The sequence below is a fragment of the Plecotus auritus genome, assembly GCF_963455305.1.
Source record: "Plecotus auritus genome assembly, chromosome: 2".
NCBI lineage: Eukaryota > Metazoa > Chordata > Mammalia > Chiroptera > Vespertilionidae > Plecotus > Plecotus auritus.
The window spans coordinates 28674715-28693144 of NC_137771.1; the positions used below are offsets into that span (position 1 = coordinate 28674715).

General features: G+C 52.2%; 1 protein-coding gene across 9 annotated transcripts in view; it reads right to left on the reverse strand.

The window, feature by feature from the left end:
• Positions 1 to 956: 956 nt before the first annotated feature.
• RNF220 (ring finger protein 220) overlaps positions 957 to 18430 on the reverse strand; it is a 245471-nt gene continuing 227997 nt past the window's right edge. For 2 of the 9 annotated variants that reach the window (XM_080654968.1, XM_080654969.1), the window contains exons 8-16: positions 16940 to 17061; positions 16450 to 16582; positions 7660 to 7756; positions 7393 to 7479; positions 7198 to 7253; positions 6987 to 7065; positions 2952 to 3060; positions 2734 to 2808; positions 967 to 2014 (exon numbers count right to left, since the gene is read on the reverse strand). In XM_080654968.1, the coding sequence (XP_080511094.1) occupies positions 1943 to 2014; positions 2734 to 2808; positions 2952 to 3060; positions 6987 to 7065; positions 7198 to 7253; positions 7393 to 7479; positions 7660 to 7756; positions 16450 to 16582; positions 16940 to 17061 (830 nt within the window). In that variant the 3' untranslated portion in view covers positions 967 to 1942. Of the gene's footprint in view, positions 2015 to 2733; positions 2809 to 2951; positions 3061 to 6986; positions 7066 to 7197; positions 7254 to 7392; positions 7480 to 7659; positions 7757 to 16449; positions 16583 to 16939; positions 17062 to 18430 lie in introns of all 9 variants that reach the window. The other 7 variants (XM_080654975.1, XM_080654976.1, XM_080654970.1 and 4 more) reach the window with 6 other exon arrangements.

Genomic DNA, 18430 nt, shown 5'->3' on the forward strand with positions numbered 1-18430 from the left:
CCCCTAGAATCTTGGCCTCAGGGTCCTTGTGATCAGGTATTTGGAGCCATCAAGTTGGGCATGGGGCTTCGAAGGGCCTCGGCTGGTCTCCAACCAGGGTGATTTGAGTGCAGGGCAGGAGCTGCCAACTGGACCCGATTCTGTAGTATGCACTGTGGGTACCCCCGAGATTGGTGTGCCTAAGGCAGCCAATTTGGGAAGATGAAGGGTAGACCTGGTATGTGAGGACTTGTAAATAGAATGAGTCTGGAGTTAGTGGAGATACGCTGGGGTTTTAAATTTCAGAATCTTATTTTCTCAAAACAAGCTCTGTGGTGGGCAAGTACTCAACTGCAGCTTTGAGCACTGCTCTGACCAGACTCCAAGTGAGATGCTGATCACTCAGAGGCAGTGGGTGGCCGTGGGGATGACGTGACAAAGCAGCATCTCCAGTGCTAGCTGCCCAACTCAGTTGTCTGCCTTGAGGGTCCACCTTGGATAATAGGGGTTTCTAGTTTCCATTTAAGGACCAGGCAGTGGCTGCGCTGGGCTAGGCTGGAGAATAGAAAAAGCCACGGTGGTGCTGAGATAGTGGTTCCATTTTTGGTCCCGGGATGTTTCAGGGGACTGGAAAGGGACAGAGGCTTGTTTTCACCCAAGCTTATAGCTGCCCCTTCCCTAGATTGGGGGCTAGAGCTTGCATCCCCTCTGTACCCCCAAGCTCTGACCTCTTCTGTGATTAATGAGCTGACGATTCCACATCGATAAGGAATTAACCTGGAGCCCCCACCCATCAATAGTCAGGAGTCTAGGTCCCCAGCCCCACCCCCACAGATGTAGTGCTCCAGGGTCCCTGAGCAGACCAACCTTGTACTGCTTTACACACCCACAGCCAAGTCCTTCCCCCCATTGCTGCCAGGAATTAACCCCTTAACTGCCTGTCTACGCCCTGTCATCCATCCCTCCCTGCGCGCGCGCGCGCGCGCGCGCGCGCGCGCACACACACACACACACACACACACACAAGCAGCAGCTGTTTATATTGGTTTAATCCATGTCAAATGTAGTTTACAAAGGGAAAGGACAAGTACCTTTGTATAGAATATACAGACACAGCATCACACCACGGGGCCCACGGGAGGGGCGGGGAGACGACACGCTTCCCTGGGAACAGCAGCTTTAATCCCAGGAATGGTTCTTGGCAGAAGGCTGGGCAGCCAGGAGCACCCTCATCCAGTCCCAATCTCAGCCCCTGCTGTGGCTCGGTTCCCATTTCTGTGCCTCCTCCTTCCCCAACTCCTTATAAAGAGCCCCAGGAGCTAAGACTAAGGAGAGGATCATGTCCCTTGGGGCATGTGCCCCATGTTTGGGAGAAGAAATATACACCACTGAACACCGAGCACATGGGAGAGGGAAGGGACACCATGGGAGAGGGAGAGGCAGGCACCCCAAGAGGTGGATGGGCCGAGCCCCCAGCCATCCCTGAAGGAGGCACTGCTTCCAGGTGTTCTTAAAAAAAGAAGAAAATCATACAACCAAAGGGGAGGGGAGGGGTGAGGGCGGGGAGTTATCCCATTTATACACAACATTGTAAACATACACGTCTATATTACATGTGCTTCAGTCTGGTGTTTGCATGTCTGTCTGTCCGTCATCTGTCAGTCGGTCGGTCTGGGGACTGGAACTTGGGAGCCTCGCCCTGCTGCCTACCCTACCTACACCTCCCTGCCCCACCCTGGGAACAGAACCTGGAACAGGTATGGTCCCCAATCCTGGTGGGAGCGTGGCAGGGCCTGGGCCTCAGCATCCACTCTGGCTCCAGAGGCCTGTGTGTGTGTGCGCGTGCTTGTGTGTGCATGTATGTACATGGAGAACCTGTGTGCAAGTATGTACAAGGGGTAGGGTCACATCACAGAGGCGGCAGGCGGGGCTGCTTGAGGCAAGGCCTGCCTGGGTGGCTAGCTCACAAGTAGATTCTCCGCAGGTCTCCGGGTGCTGTGATGGTGTTGCACTGAGGGCACAGCTTCTTGGCACCCTGCGGGGAGAACAGGGAGGGCTTTGGTGATGCACCCAGTGCTGCACGCTTGCTCACGTGAGCACTGGGCTTGTACCAGTTGTGTGCTGGCACCTTGGTCCTGACAGCCGAGGCTGGGAAGCCTGGGCAGCCTCTGTGAGCAGGCAGGCACGCTCCTGTGTTGGGGGGATGCCAGGATCAAACCGCCTGGCCAGCCCCGCAGCAGGAGCCCCAGTAATGAGAACAAGGCTGGGTCCAGCTGTGGCTGCCGAGGCCCTAACGAGATTACACGCGGCCTTTGATCAGGACACAGAGCCCACGTCCGGGCCTTTTATTGCTGTCTCCGGGCGACATTTTAATGGCTGCTCCCGAGCGAAGAACAGGGGCAGGAGCAGAGGGAGCTTAGTAATGGGAGGGGGAGGGGCTGAGGCCCTGATCCTGCTTACCCATACCCAGCCTTCTCCTGACCCAGGATCTCACCAGTATGTGTGACACAGTGGGTCTTCCCTTCTGGGGAGTGAGGGCAGAGGAAAGGGAGCAAGCAGTGAACCCACAGAGCGGGGAGGCGAGAATGTGGTGAGCTTGGGGAGGGGCAGGGATCCTGGCTTCTGGCTGTGTTCTATGCTCCTGCTCCCCCTCGCCCCTCCTCATTCCTCTCAAAGCAGGCTTAAGCATAAGCAAGGACATCTGGGCAGTACCCCAAAACAGCCACCCATTCCCCAATCCCCATGCCACCTCACCAGGGTCCGCAGCCAGCACTCCTCGCAGTGCACATGCCAACACTGGATGGACGTTAGGGGCATCGAGTATGAGTCCTAGGGAGGAGGTGGGCAGAGAAGGGATCACACTGAGGTTGGCCCACCCTCTAAAGAGGTCAGATCACAGTGCAGGACCCTATGCAAACCCTAGGGGGCACTGAAGCCTGACTAAGGGTACCCGTAGGTTCCCTTCCTCTCACCATGCAGATGAGGCATTTGTAGCGGTCCCCACGGGATAGCTGCCGTTCAAGTTCCCTGACCCGAGCCTTCAGGGCCTCAAACGTGGTCACAGCTGAATCTTCGGTTATTCTGTAAAGAAGACAGCATTCGTTGGGCAGACTGCAGGCTGGCATCCTTAATCTAAACCTTCAATCCACACCCTTGAATTCCAGAACCACAAATACAAATACAAGTATCTCCCAGATGCCCCTGCCCATATCCTATATCAGCAAACTCCACATTCCAGAACTGAACCCCTCACCCTCCTAGTTCCTCCATCTCCATCCTGCTGAATTTCTAAACCAGATATCTGGGAACCATTCTCAAACGATTCCTTCCTGAAACCATCCTTTTTACCTCTGACATTCACTTGATCTTAGCCAAAAGGCTGAGAAGCGATCCCCCTGACATCCAAAATCGGTCATCTAGTCCCTAAAACTCTGGAATTTCCTCACTTCTTCCTGCCTCTGCCATCACTCATCCAGGTTCTCATGGTTTCTTCTATGGATTACTCCTCTAACCTGAATGGCATGGCTTCTGTACCACCAGTCCCCTCATTCCATTCTGTTCTCCCAGCATCTGGAATTTTACAAATTTGACCATTTATACTTCCAACAGTTCAACGTCTCCCTCAGGATAAAGCTCTACCAAACTCCTCACAAGCTTACAAAGGCCTCCTTGGTCCATCCCCAGCCAGCCACATCCTTCAGTACCCTGCCACATACTTTAAGTTCTACCCACACCAAAATACCAAGTTTCCCTACACATGCCACTGTTTTAATTCCCTTGGCTTCTTGACACTTTTTGCTTCCGGATCATCCATCCCCACCTCCTAACTCACTAGGTTCCTTCTCATGGTTCAGGCCTAGTTAGTGCTCACCTCTTCCCAGAAGCCCATTGGTGGCTGCCTCTTCTGTGCTCTTCCAGCACCTGTACTGGACTCCGCCACAGCAATGGAACTACAAATGTCTTCATCTCTGCTAGACTCAGTTCCCTGAGGGCAAGCTACTCACTCCACCAACATGACTATGGACATTAGCTCCACACTAGGCACGTGATTATGAACAAACATTTGCCAAATAAAGAGCCAGTCCAAACCCCAGGGAGAGTGAGAGATGAGGGGACTGGATGAGTCCCACATAATACAGGTCCCAGGGGTACAGGCCTGGCCTGCTCAAGGGCTCCTTGTTGTGTCTTCCGAGTCCTCACCTGTTGTCCAAGCACTGCACAAGAAGGTCCCTACAACCTCTTGAACTCTTTGGGCTGCGATACTGAACAGGGAATACTGGGACTATCTCAGGGAGTGATCCATCCCTCCCCTTCTAAAATAAGTGAACAGAACGTAGAGGAGCTCACAGAGGGAGAAGAATGCTTCCTGGAGGAATAGAAAAGATGGTACTGGAGAAGGGCTTTAGGGAATAATAATGATAATTTAAATGAAAGAGCTAAAATTTATTAAGCACTTACTAAATGCCAGGGATGGTATTGAGGGATTGAAAATGACCTTATTTGCACCTTACAAAAACCCATGAGGAGATTATAATACTCCCATTTTATACAGGAAGAAACTAAAGCAGAATTGAAACATTAAGTAGCCTGCCCAAGGTTCAGAATGGGGAAGATGGGATTTAAACTCTGTCAGACTGATTCTGTGGTCAACCAATAACTGTGACTGACCACTATTCTACACTGACTAGGCCCAGGAGACAGGCCTCCAGATTGAGGAACATAGAACAAAGGCCAAGAAGCCTAAGAGCCCCATCTGGCTGGAAGGCTCGCCCGTGGGTAAGCAGAAGGTGATAGTGGGAAAGGAGATTGTATCCAGGAAGACCTCAGATGCCACAATCGGAAGAAAGTGAAGTTTATCTTACAGGCAATGGGAACTTGTTGAGGATGTTGGAAGAGGCTATGACAGGATAGAAAGTAAGCCTTAAGACAGCAACAAACTTTGGTCTCTGACCTTTCTCTCTTAGGGTAATACTAGCAACAATGTGACTTCCTGATGGCTGTATCCCTCTATCAGGGATGCTCTAGAGCCATCACTCCATCGGTCCATGATTCTCTCTGCCTTGACTCTCTCCAGGGAAGCTGAGAAAGGCTCTGGCTGACTCCCTGAGAGCATTCACTCAACTTTCCAGCTCTGGAAGCCTTAACCACCCCCTCTCTCCTTATAAGCACCTGTGCAGCTGGCTCCTCCCTTGGCATTTTGCCCAATGCCATATGTACCATCCCCATCTGGACTGCTATTAATTCCTGAAAATGAGACAAGGATGGGTAGCTATGCTCCCTGCCTTTCTAAGGACCAGACTGGGCATTTGCCAGGTCCTATGTGGTCATTTCAGAGAAGGGGAAACTTCAGGCATGGAGCTGGGGGCAGCTTACCCCAGAGTAGAAAACTAACTCTCAAACCCCAAACCAGAGAATGAGCTAGAACTGGAAAGGCAAAAAGGATGGCGCCAGGAGAGAATGAAGCTATTTCCCACTCCATCTCCAAAAGCTCCAAGGCCACATCTAACTCCAGAGTCCAACCGATCCTGGATTTGCTCAGCGTATACCATGCCTCTACTCTCTGCTTCCAGCCCCCGACCCAGGTTGGTTTCGAGCTATTCCTGAGTCCCTCCAGGGCATAGGGTGGAGAATTTCCTAGAAGTCATGGCATCCTGCTTTCCTCCTTCCCTGGGTTATGAAACAGATCTAGGGTGGGAAACCATATTGTGTACAAGGAAAAGTCATAGGGACTAATGGGCCCCAACCCAGGCAGACCCAGATTCAAGGACTGAGCCAGTCCCCAACCTGTTCCACAGCCCTGCCTGTGCTCACACAGGTGGGATAGAAATCCCGATTTCCCCAGCTTTGGGTGGGTAGTACCTTCATGGATGGCCACTGGCTCTGGCCCCCACCTCCCCTTCGGGCGCCATCCCTGATTAATGATCTTGTCTTTCTGATTTATGAGCAGCCCCTTCAGACGAGGGTGGGCGCCCCTATGGCCCCGCCCGCCCCGCTCAGCTGGAGTAGGAGAGAATTATTAAATAAACATCCATACGTCATTCCTCCCCCCTCCCCAAGCTGGTTGCGCCGAACCCGTGCGGCCCGCTCCAGCGCTGACACAGAGCAGCTGCGGTGATTCATGGGCAGCCGGGCCCTGCGCCGCGGCCCATACATCATGCCAGCAGCACTTTCGGCCCCGGCCGAGATAAACTGATCAACCACAACGGGCTGGAATGAATTTATGACAACACAAAATGGAGGGAAACAAATGGGAGGTGACCCTGGGCCACCGACCCGGCCCTGCACCGGCCTGCAATCCACTCTCCTGGCAGAAGGCAAGATGGAACACTGGTCCTGGAATGAAGAGGCTGCCTTTTAACCCCAGGCAACCTAGCCTCCAGTGGAGGGAGAGGATGGGTGCGGGAGTTAAGCAATGGCCAAAGGCAGCAGCTACAGACATCTCGAACTGGACCATGCCACCTCCTGAGGCTAGAAATGGCCTTGCTTGGGTTTCTGGAAAGGCAATACAGTGTCCAGCTGATTTCGAGTCCTTGTGGCTCCTGGGGATCCAGGCCCCCTGGGTTAAGTGCTAAGGGAGTCCCCTTTCCCTTGCCAGGGAACCTAGGCCAAAAATTCCAACTAGAAGTGATGAGACCCAATGCTCCTGCCTAAAACCCACTGCAAGCGCCACCCGGGACAAGAAAAATGAAACCAATTTAGCTCCCGATTAAGAAACAGAAACTGGAGATGAATCAAGTGTGCCGGCTGGGCTGGGTGGCCATACATCACATTCCCTGGGTGGAGGCCGCCGTAGCGGGCGTGCAGGCAGGCAGGCGGGTTGCTCCTCCCTCCAACAAGGCTCCCAGGGCCGTGGCCCAGTGATCAATTCAGAGTCATGCTTAGCACCAGCTGGGCCCCACTGTCGGCTGTGTGCCCAGGGCTGCAGGACTAAGGGAGGGCCTGGAACCTTGGTGGCCCCTCTCTTCCTACGGACTGCTGTCCCAAGGTTTCCCCTTCTGGCCACTCACTTCTCGATGTCACTATTCTTGCAGGTCTTCTGCATGGCCTCCTGCTTGCTGCTCTCCCCGTTGCTGGTAGATGGCATCTCTGTTGGGATAGAGAGGCAACTCATACTATGGCCAGACTGGGCAGCATCGGTGAGGGGGTGGGCCTGAGTCCTACCACTACCCAAAGGATGTCTCCTTTCCTCTACTCCTCCTAACCTGGGTTAATACTTACCATCACTGGCCCATTTAGAGAACTCAGGTGTGATGCGCGTGCTGGGAGGGCCGCCACTAGAGGAAAGGACAGAGAAAGAACAAAGTGAGCCCCGAAGGCAGGCAAGGACAGCCCTGAGGGTGGGTATCAGGTTGACCCCTGCCTCAGGGCTTCCCATCCCCCTCTAGCCCACCTCAAGCCTGTGCCCACACTTGCTTTAGGACTGCACCCCGGAGTGCCTCTCTCTCCTTGGCTTCACCAGGCTCCTCGCCTGTGCAGGGGATGACGTCAGCCTCTGTGTATCTGGCATGGTGGTCAAGGACAATGGATCCTAGTTTGCAGTAGGCTTCGAGGGTTGAATCCTGGTCAGAACTGAGACACTGACCCCAGGAAGTGGGGTAAGTGCCAGAGGTGTTAGCTACTTTTCTTTCCCTTTGGCCTATCCCACAAGTCCCACCTTATCCCACAGTGCCCCAAGGATACTGTGGCTTCCCATACTCCAGAGTGTCATCCCCATCCACATCCAAGTCAGCATCACTGTCCGGATTCTCTTTGCCGCTGCACATCACGAAGCCAGAGCCTGTGGGAAGCAGGATGTGAGGATCAGGGGGCCAACAAAACTAAGCCAAGGGTGCCTCTTCTGTTGCCTCTAGGTGGGGGTCAACTTTTGGGCCAGATAAGGCCCAGACAGAAACGTGGGCCTGGAATGTAGAGAGCCAGATACTTAGGTGCTCTGGACTGTGATATTTTAGTCCCTTTCACTCTGCATAACTCATCTTTCTCAGCCACTGCTTGCTGCTCCAAGTGGTTTCATAAACTAGCCCCTTCAAATACTATCTCAGGTCTTCAGGAGATACCCAAGCCTGCTGTCCAGATCTAGGAAGAGCAGGAAGAGAACAAATTCTGGTCTTACAAGATCACCCCATCCAAGACCTTGGCATTCCTTGTGTCCTATGGTCCAGACAGAGAAGTTCATCAGAGGGGAGAGCAGGCTGGCTAAGGCCAGTCAGAGCCATACAGCGGGACCCCAGTCAACATCCTGATTTTGGCTGCCAGGTCCTTGCCAGCAAAAACACCAGGCAGCTGTTCAAATATTTGGTGTCTGAAGCGACTGACATTAATTATTCATCTCCACCTCACTCAGCCCAGATTCCTGGACAAGTGCAGTTATAAAGGGATTAGGAAGGGACAGATGAGAGGAGAGGCATGCACACCTGCTTCTCAAAGCAGCCCATGAAGGCAACCAACCAGGCTGGGCGGAGGCAGGGCCAGGCAGCAGCTGACCCCATCAAGATGCAACTGGTCCCGCCACAGGCAGACTCTTGGCCAATGGGGCAGGAGCTGCAGAAGCCACACTAGGCCCACTCACTCATCATGTGGCCTATCTTCCAGGACTTCTCTGACAGCCCCGGTCAGAGGCCACAAAGCTGCTCCTCCCTCCCCACCTGCCTTCCCTCAGAAGTGGTCTGATATTTTAGTCCCTTTCACTCTGCATAACTCATCCTTCTCAGCCACTGCTTGCTGCTCCAAGTGGTTTCATAAACTAGCCCCTAGTGGTCTCAGACCACTTCTCACTGGCCACCAAGCAGCCCTTCTAGGATAGAAAGAGATGAAAGCAATGGAATCTGTTAGGAGTAGAATCAGGAAATCCTTAAAGAGGTGAGGAAGAAGCTCGGAATTCTGCCTGATGATCTCAGAAATTTCTTGTCCTTCCTTTCCACTCTCAGGCTCTTACACTCTCATCAGGGTAGCAGTCTCGTAATGGGTCCTCAAGCCTCTTGTCTGTTCCTTCATCCTGCTTCTCATATAGTTCTGACCCTTCTTTTCCTTGCTCCAAAACTGACTATGGCTTCCCACTGCATGCACAATCCAGTCTGGCTCATCAGCCAGACCCATTAGGATCTTTTTTCCTCACTTCACTCCACAAGCCCTATGCATATGGACAGACTACTTACTGCACCTTAAACATAATTCTGCATGTCCTGCTCTTAAGACTGCTCATGCTATTCACTCCCTCTGGAATGTTCTCCATCTTTCAAGCCCATTCCAAAAACATTTTCTTCCCGACCCTTCTCCCTTCTGTGTCTGGTCTCTGGCCTGACAAAGGTCCCACCCATCCCAGAGGTAAGCAGCACCAGGGAAAGAGAAAGGCTAGGCATGCCTAGGTTCCACCCTCTCTGACAGTCCTCATTTGACCTCCATACTCAAGGCATCAACAAACGCAGGCAGGTCAGCAGCAGGGCCATTAAGCTGAGAAAACACCAAGTTACAGCTCTGTCTCCTATTCACGGCCAGGTGTCCTGACAAGCAATTCCTGCCTTGTAGGTGAGTGGCACCTCTATAAACCCTCTGACAGTTTGGGAGACAAACTCCGCCATCAATCAGAATGTAGCTATCAGGTTCACTTACAGTGTGTACCCCCCAAGCCCTGCCAACCCCCCTCCCCCAAGTACACACAGCTCAGCAGTCAGCCTCACATCCTCGGCTCAGCCTGGCCCTACCCAGCCCTGCCTATTGGACAAAAAGGAAATCAAAGAACCCATGGCAAAGCTGAGAAAACAGGGCACCCCAACACTTAAAGCAGCCTGTGGCGTGAAGTCCTTTCCTCTTCAGTCTTATTGCCGCCAGGCCTGAAGCAGGACTTGTATGTTCCAGCAGAACGTAGTCATTGTAGTTTCCCAAACCCTACAAGTTTTCTCTTGCCCCCATGCCTTCATACCTCCTGTTATTTCTGCCTAGAACCTTGGCCCTCCTGGTCCACAGAACAAATGCCCGCTCATGCTGCCAAGTCTGGCTGGCTCAACCATGCCTTTTACTATTAAGTCATAGTGCCTACACACAGTAGTTGCTCTGTAAATACTTCTTGAATGAACTCCCACCTCAACATTCTTTCAACCTTTACTGGACTCATCCTCTGCCTGGCTTCACATTGAGGACCCCTACTTCTGGCCCATTTAGGGAACTCAGGTGTGATGTTCAAGATCTGATCCCTACCCTCAAGGTGCTGAGTATGGATGAGACTTCTCCAGATATTTCTTCTAAATGTGCTCTTTCCTATGCAACTCCAAAATCATATTCATTGTCACTGTCCCTCACCAGATTGAAAGCCCCAGTATGACTCACTACTGTGATTTCAGTGTCATCCAGCAGAGCTGGCCAGGCCCTCAACAGGTACCATAGCACACACTGGAGCAACAATGGCAACTTGCTGCTCCAATAGGTCCTAGGAGCCCTGCGCTAGAAGGCAGGCCAAGGCTTGATTAGCTGGTGGCCTGGAGAAATCTCTCAGGACACAATCTTCCCTACCAGCCCCAGTCGACCTTCTGTTCCTCTGACCAGCCAGGCAGGACAGAGAGCACGACGCATCTTGTTTCCCGAGGAAAAGGGCTGTCTCTGGTCTGAGCAGTTTACTCTGACCCTGACACCATCCCCTACTGGAAACAGATGTTAGGAACCTCTCCCTACCCCCACAGGTGTTCAGAACAGGCTGCTGTTGCCAATTTCACTCCTGTGCTGCCCCAGCCTGCTCCAACCTCCTTCCCAGCACATTAAACTTTATTTTCTTAATGAAATGTCACTTGCTGACTTCTGGCAGAATCATAATAAAAAGAAACGGCCATAAAGCCGTTTTTATGCAGACAGTGCCCCCTCCAGCTTACCGCCCCCCTCCCCGCTTTGAGAGGAAGGCTCCACAGTCGTTTTATGTTCTCAGCTGCTGGAACATCCCAAGCCAGTACTCAGATGCAAGATGGCACAGAGCTCCTTTCCAAGCCTCTGGCTCCTGTTCCATGTAGCTTTGGGGGATAATAGGCAAGCTGCCACTCCTGCTGCTATCCACGGAAGGGACTCAGCCCCCAAGACCTGCAAGATGACCCAGGATACCCTTTAGTCACTAAGGAGGTCCCTTGCTATGGTTTGTCCCAACTTTATTTACTTTTTAAAAATATATTTTATTGAATTTTTACAGAGAGGAAAGGAGAGGGATAGAGAGTTAGAAACATCGATGAGAGAGAAACATCGATTCAGCTGCCTCCTGCACACTCCCTACTGGGGATGTGCCTGCAACCAAGGTACATGCCCTTGACCGGAATCGAACCTGGGACCCTTCAGTCCGCAGGCCGATGCTCTATCCACTGAGCCAAACCGGTTGGGGTTGGCCCAACTTTTTTTTTTTTTTTAAAGTATTTTTTATTGATTTCAGAGAGGAAGGGAGAGAGATAGAAACATCAATGATGAGAGAGAATCATGGATTGGCTGCCTCCTGCACGTCCCCTATTGGGGGTTGGGGGAGAATCGAGCCGCAACCCAGGCATGTGCCCTTGGCCGGAATTGAACCTGGGACCCTTTAGTCTGCAGGCCGACACTCTATCCACTGAGCCAAACCGGCTAGGGCTGGCCCCACCTTAAAGTGGCACAAAAGGCTGGGCTGCTGCCTACAGGCAAACTAAGCCTGGTGGTCAGTGATGCTCAATACAGTGGGTCTCAGTCCTGGGAGGGCAGGCAATGCGAAAAATACCTTCCCGCCAAGTGAACTCTTAGCGATAGCGAAGGAGAGGGTTAAGTGCAGAAATGATAGGCAAGTCTAAATTTTATAAAAATGACCCCCCTCCCATAAACTCATTTCTTCCTGGGTCACTGAGAAGGGGGAAAAAGAAAAAAAAGATCAGTGTTAATTTAATCAATTGATCAAATAATCGATTGAGAAACTGGAGACGCCTATTTACTGGGGGCTGTAATGTCCTGGAACCTGAAACCCACAAAAATGGACCCATTGATTTCTTCACCTACTGCTCCCAGCAAAACCAGAACTTAGGGAGAAAGGAAAGTCTTGGGTCCCTCCAGAGGTCTGTTCTCTCCAAAAGGGAGAGGGGGGCAGGGGCAGCAGCTTCCGGAGAGTTTTACACTGGAATTAGTTACAGATGCAGTTACGGTGTCTTGTGTAAACGCCATCGATTGGGGAGCTGACAGTCTGGGGAGCTGCGATGCGGGACAATCAATCGGCCTGCAGTGTCACCTGCCACCTCGCTGAACAGTTGACAATGCAATTATCCAGTGTGGAGGCAGGGAGTTGGCGTGTGTCAAACGCACTTAGCCACTTTCCGGGCCTCCTCGATAACGCGTTTCACTGCCTCACATCAGGGGAGACGCATGGAGACAGACGCCGTTTAAAACCATTGATACATGCTCCTTCAGCCTGCACTCCCTCTGTCCCAGCTTAACAATTGTGTTCCAAAAGGCGATTAAATCCCGTTAGTCGTCACAGGGGACAGAAGGTGCCCTGCTCCTTGCCACCTCTCCAACCCCTCCCACCAGGCAACAGTTATAATTAAAGGACTTAGAAGGCAGCAGCCCTAACCCTCTCCATTCCAAGACTGCCTTCAGCAGCTGGTGATTCCAACACCTGTTACTAACTGGACCAGGCAGAAGGGCTGTGCTGGGGGACATTTTTAGCACCTGGGCCTCCCATCTTTTAGAAAGCAATGCGCCAAGGAGATTGCAGTTAGGGCAAGGCTTATTTTTCTGTGCCCTTGGACTCACAATACCTCTCACCCCTTTGAATTATAACCTGGCTCTGAAGTTTTATCAAGCATAAGCACTTAGCTGCCCTGCCTATCTGCTCCATGATATCTCACCCAGGATGCTTGGAACCAGCCTCAAGTTAAGACAGGAACTCAAGAAAGATGCAGTTCCTCAGCCAGGATCTAGACAGGGCAGAGGCCCTGTACAGCTGGTTCTCTTAGTGCTCGCCCTTCCACCTGTTTGATCCAAAGGAGCTCAATGCTGGACTCTAGCAATTCATTTCCCTTCAGGGTTCAAAGACACAGTGCAGCACCTTCATTTCCTATGCAGCCTGCTGGGAAATTCCTCTAACTTAATGCTCATGTGCTCCCCACATCATTGTCACCTTATCTGAAACCAACCATTCCCATGTCCTCTCTAACCTGTCCATTTCTTCCTTTCCTTTCTTTCTCTTCTCTTTTTTTCCTTCCTTCCTTCCTACCTCCCTTCCTTCCACCATCCGCCCCCTGTCCCCTAATTTCTGATTATGATGAGCTCCAGGCTCCTCAAAACTGCAGAACTTTCACTGGCAACCAATACAGGGAAAGGATCAAATCTTACCACCTTAAAATCTCTTCTCCAGAACCCAGGAGCTAGAGACAGGAAATGAGGGAAGGTGTGGCTCACTCACGATAGATCTCATTGACTACAGGTAGGAAGGAGTAGGTCTGCTCCAAGGGCTGTTATGATTAGGTTTTCCCTGTGGCCTGCTGCTCTAGCCAAGAGGCCCCTTGCTCTGCCCAGGGCTGGCATGGTGCCCAGAAGAGCATCTTTTTCTCCTCACCGCTGAGCTCTTTTAGGAGAACGCTGGTGAAGCACTAGGCCCTGTGTGCCACCTGCATGCAATTATAACTGGGTGGGAAGGAATAGCAGTAGCAGGTTAGCAAACTTAAGGTTCTTAGAAGACAATCAACAGCCCAGGGCTTCTCCTAGAACTGGGAAGGCCAGAGTGTTTCCTAGACACTGAAAGTTTCTTCCAACTTGCTCTCTTGACATCTTTACCCATTTCCTTAGTCTCTTCAATATCTACTGTATTTCCAGCTGGTCCCATCTTGGTGCTTACCTGCTCTGTCTGGTCCTTCATTTTGTCCTAAAATACCGATTCCCAGCACTCCCAGGTCTGAGCTATCTGGGCCACACTCTCCGTAACCATAGGTCCTATCTCCAAGACCTGCTCCCCTCAGCCAGGTATCTCCACCAAAACTCCTGCTTGCCCACTGGCTCCATAGCTGATTACATTCTAGGTAACCGATTTGCTCCATCAGACCAGCTCCCAGTGGGCCTGATGGGAAGGTTTACTGAGGATGACGAAGGGGCCCTGGTCTGGGAGGAGGGGTAGGGGACAGGAACTTATCTGCAATTCTTCAATTCTTTCATATCTAACAAGGACAGCAATCTCTGTTCTGTCAGCACACACAGCACAGCTTAAATGGGCCTCACTGCTTGCCTGCTCATCCTGCTTCTGCTCCCTTCTCTCTGAAGTCGGCTGGGCAGCTTCTTCAGCCGGCGTTATCACTCCCTCTAACCGGTCTTGGCAGGCAATCTAATTCCTCCTGAAAAGGTCACCGCCATTTTAACTGCCTTTCAATCACATTAAGCACGCGCTGCCCGGCTTGCGGCCCGGCCGGCCCGGCGGGCGATCAATGCGATGCACTGACACCAGCCCGCCTGGCGGGGACACACCCAACCCCTCAAGAGTTGGGGCCTAGTGGTCCTGGCCAGGGTGGGTAGACTGACAGATGGTCAGCTTCTGCAGACAGGTTTTCGGGGCAGAGGCAGTCAGGATGAGCCAGGGCTTCCTTTGATAGTCCCCCCAACCCCCCTGCCCCACTGAGGAGCCTCAGCCGCCTCCGCTCCACTGCGCCCAGCGCTACCTTGTAGCCCCCGCTGATCTCACTGTAAAACAGCCTTTCAAGTCTGCCTGTCTTTTGACTGCACTAAGCTGTTTAAGAGGCAGCAGCAGCTTCTATCAGGAAAGCTGGAGCAATTCTCTGCAGATAAAGGCACCTCTGGCCCCTGTTCCCTCTTCAAGTCTCACTCTCATTCTCGCTCTCCAAATCGCTCAAAGAAAAGCCCTCTTTGAACTCCCTTCAGGAATTCTTGAAAGGAACAACCTCACAGTGTAAACACTCAGGGAAAACTGACACCCGCCCAGGGCCTAGGAGTCCCTCATACCTGCTCTGTAAATGCATCCCAGTGTAGGGGAAATACTATGTCAAATCATCAAGCTCTATGCAGCTTTACCCCCTTAAGCCCTGTCTGTCTGCAGCTCTATGCAGCATCAAGCTCTATGCAGCTTTACTCCCTTAAGCCCTGTCTGCCCAGAAGCCATCAGGTCGTTCTGTGCCAAGAAACCTTGACTAAGAAGTTGCCACAGCAATGGAGGATGTGACTATTTGCAGCAGCCAACACAGGGAACCCAGAGCAGCATCGTGGAATAGACCCTGAACGGGCTGCCACCTGTGTACAATTTACGGGATCCTGGGCTTTGCTGCTCATTCTCTAGGACAGGACCAGAGTGAAATGACAAACATTCCCCAGCTCATCAGTTTGGTCTGATGAACCTTCCTGATTTATACTTTGGCTTGTCCCCAAACACTTAGATAATGTGAGAAGCCCAGAGGCATAATAACCCACCTGAGCTTGGAGCCCCTTTGTGTAGCCAGTCTGCACTGGACAGCACCGTGAAGACCACGCCTCAGCACCAGCCCCAATAGCAAGGCCCCAAAGAGACAGAGACCCTCTTCCCAGCTGCTATGAGATCCCCCAGAGACCAGACACAGTATTCTCAAGGGTGATGCCCAGAGAACTGGAGGCAGATGGGAAGCAGACCGGCTCACTTAATGACCACAAGCTGCAGTGCCAGCTGTGCTTGAGCACAGAAAGAGAGAAGAGCTGGAGGTCAGGAGGCAGATAGCTTCCTCTTCCCCTGCCCAAGGCAGGAGCGTTTGACAAAAGGACACTGACCCTGGGCATCAGTCTGCTCTCTGATCTGGGGGACTCCCACTGGGCCACGCCATATCCCTCCAAGGAGCTGGGAGGGCACTGAAGCTGGGCAGGGCCCTGCAGACCTCTCTGCAGCAACTGGGGAGAACCCAAGGGAAGCAGGGAGCAGCTGGGCCTAGGCCCCTCTTGCTTCAGGGCAGAGGGGCCCATGTAGAAGGGATGGGAACAGAGCTAAAATTAGATTCACCAATGAAGCTCATAGGAGGTCAAATTTTGCCATAACTCACTCTCTCCTCTGTAACTGATTTCTCTGACATGGGGCTGAAGAGGAGGAGGAGGAGGAAAATCCAATGTGTTTGCCTGGAAGCCCTCAGGGCCCCCAGTGCTGGAGGTGTACATCAGGTTGCTGGATTCTCATTTATCAGCCTTAAGAGGGATAGAGTGATAAATGCATAACCGTCCCTTTAATATTTTATGCAGGTGCTAACGTGGCTTGGCTGTCACCTTCAATGTATCACCCGAGGCCGAGAGCCCCCCTTGTCACTCCTAGCTTGCAGCCTCACAATTCCATTTCCCCACCCAAATACTTCCATTTTAATATGCACATCACAGGCAGCAGCACAGTCACAAAGGAGCCCTGCCAGCTGCAGTTCCCATGTGGTGGAGCGGATGACCGGCCACCAGCCCTGGCCTCTTGGTTCCCAACAGATGGATACCCAGCACAGGCCTGGCCACCAGTGCCACTGCCTATGTGTCGGCTGCTTGTACCTCGGAAACCACCTTCCAGGAGAGTGGTGGCCCGTATCCGTTTCTGCCCGCACCACTCATACTCCTCAAAGCGGTTGCTGTTCTCATGCTCAATGTCCACAGCATCCTCCTCAGCCATGCAGGAGCCTTCCCTCTGTGAAGAGCAGAGCAGGATCATGTGGGTCCCAGGCCATCCCTGTCTCCCCCCAGGGCCTGCAAGGAAGGCATAACCATGGCCCCCAGCTGTGATACACCAACCCCAGCTTTAGGGCTCCTGTGAAGTAAACCAATCTAGAGGTCAAAGACCTGGGCCTCTTCCCAATCATTTGCCACTGGTGCCCCAGGGGAGGAGTGGGAAAGTGAAAGCAAAGGAAGAGAGCAAAAACAGAGAGGAAGAAGCTGCTGAGACCACATGAAGACCCCAACAGCCCATAGATCTGGAGGCAGTCAGCAACTAGTCTCAGGAGAACGAGAGAAGGGAGGGGGAGGTAGGTGGTGATGGCCCCTCTACCTTAGAAAGGCAATGCTCCACATGCCTACTCATCTCCTGCTCCGATCCTGCCAGGGGGCGGCTGCACAGGGGACATACCTGCCCTTCATCTTGCTTCCTCCGTTTCATTTTCCCAATCCGAGCTGCATGGAGAAACAGAAAACAAAGCACAGAACAGGCAGACGGTCACTGTAGCTCCCAGGGTCCCAGTGCAGCTGATACATCCTGACCTCCTGCTAGCCATTAGCCCCTTTGTTCAGTGCCTGATCTGGCCCTCATTATGCAGCACCTTCTTCTCCTTTGGGGACTGGCACTTGCCAAGAGCACCTGGGGAGGAGACTGGAGCTAGGCCAGCGAAATGCTACTCATCACAGCTGACTCAAGCTCAACCCACCCATACCTCCGAACCGGCAGAATTCAAGAAGTCCAATGAGCAAAGATACTCCATGTTGCTAGGTATCTCCCTAGAAGGCCAAAGACCACGGGCTCTTTTGGTGTCAAGCTATACAACTTTAGAGAACATCTCTTGGTTAGAACCCAAAGTCCCTCAGGGGGCCTGATGTGGCCTGTTTTTCACTCATCAGATAAAATCCACTTTGTTCCTGGGCCAAGAGCCCTTAAGTGTCTTACCTAGAATCATCCCAGGAAGGATTTCTCTCATGGCCACTGGTCCCATTTTACAGAAGAGGAGACCGAGGCCCAGTCATAAAGATACAGAGTTTGAGTTAGAAAGCCCTTGAGAGGGTAGCCCTTACTGTGCCTACCCAAACCTGTTCCATCATTTCTAATCAGTGCAGAGGGGCTGGCAGGCCCCCGAGGCAGAGGGCTGCCTGCCATGCTGTCCCACAGGGGGCTCAATTCCAAAGTGCACACCGCAAGCCCACAGCACTGCTAATTAATGCTGAGAGATGCAATCATTTCTAATTAGCTCACTAATCCCTCTCTGCAGCCCTCCTGTCACTGAAGCAGGAAGGGGTCAAAACAAGGGCCTCTTCCTTCCAGCCCCTCCCTGGATACAACAGCAGAAGCAGAGGTAGCCACTCAGAGATCAGATGGATTGGGATTAGGGGAAGGGGGAGTTAGCCAAGGAAGGAAAAGTTCCCCACTGCAGGGCCAGGAAGAACTTTCTCAGGGACACTGACTCTGGGGGGAAGCTCATGAATGCAGTTTAGGGAGGGGGGCACAGTTGAGAATTAATACATTACAATTTAGAACTTCAATTGTGTTAGGCTCAGAGCCAAATACCTTACACAAGGTAGCTCATTTAATTCAGTATCCTGTAGGTCGGGTGCATTATCCATTTTAACAGATCAAGAAACTCAAGGCTCAGAGAGATCAAGGTACTTTTTAAGTAGGGAAAAAGGGGCAAAGGCAGGATAGGAAACCATAAGCCTAAAGTGCTTTCCTATCTTAAGAACCCCCTTGACTGATCAGCATCAACAAAGATCGATCCCGTGAGTGTGCTAGGGCGGTAAGAATATGCACTTGGGGTCCAGCTCCTGCTTGTTGAAG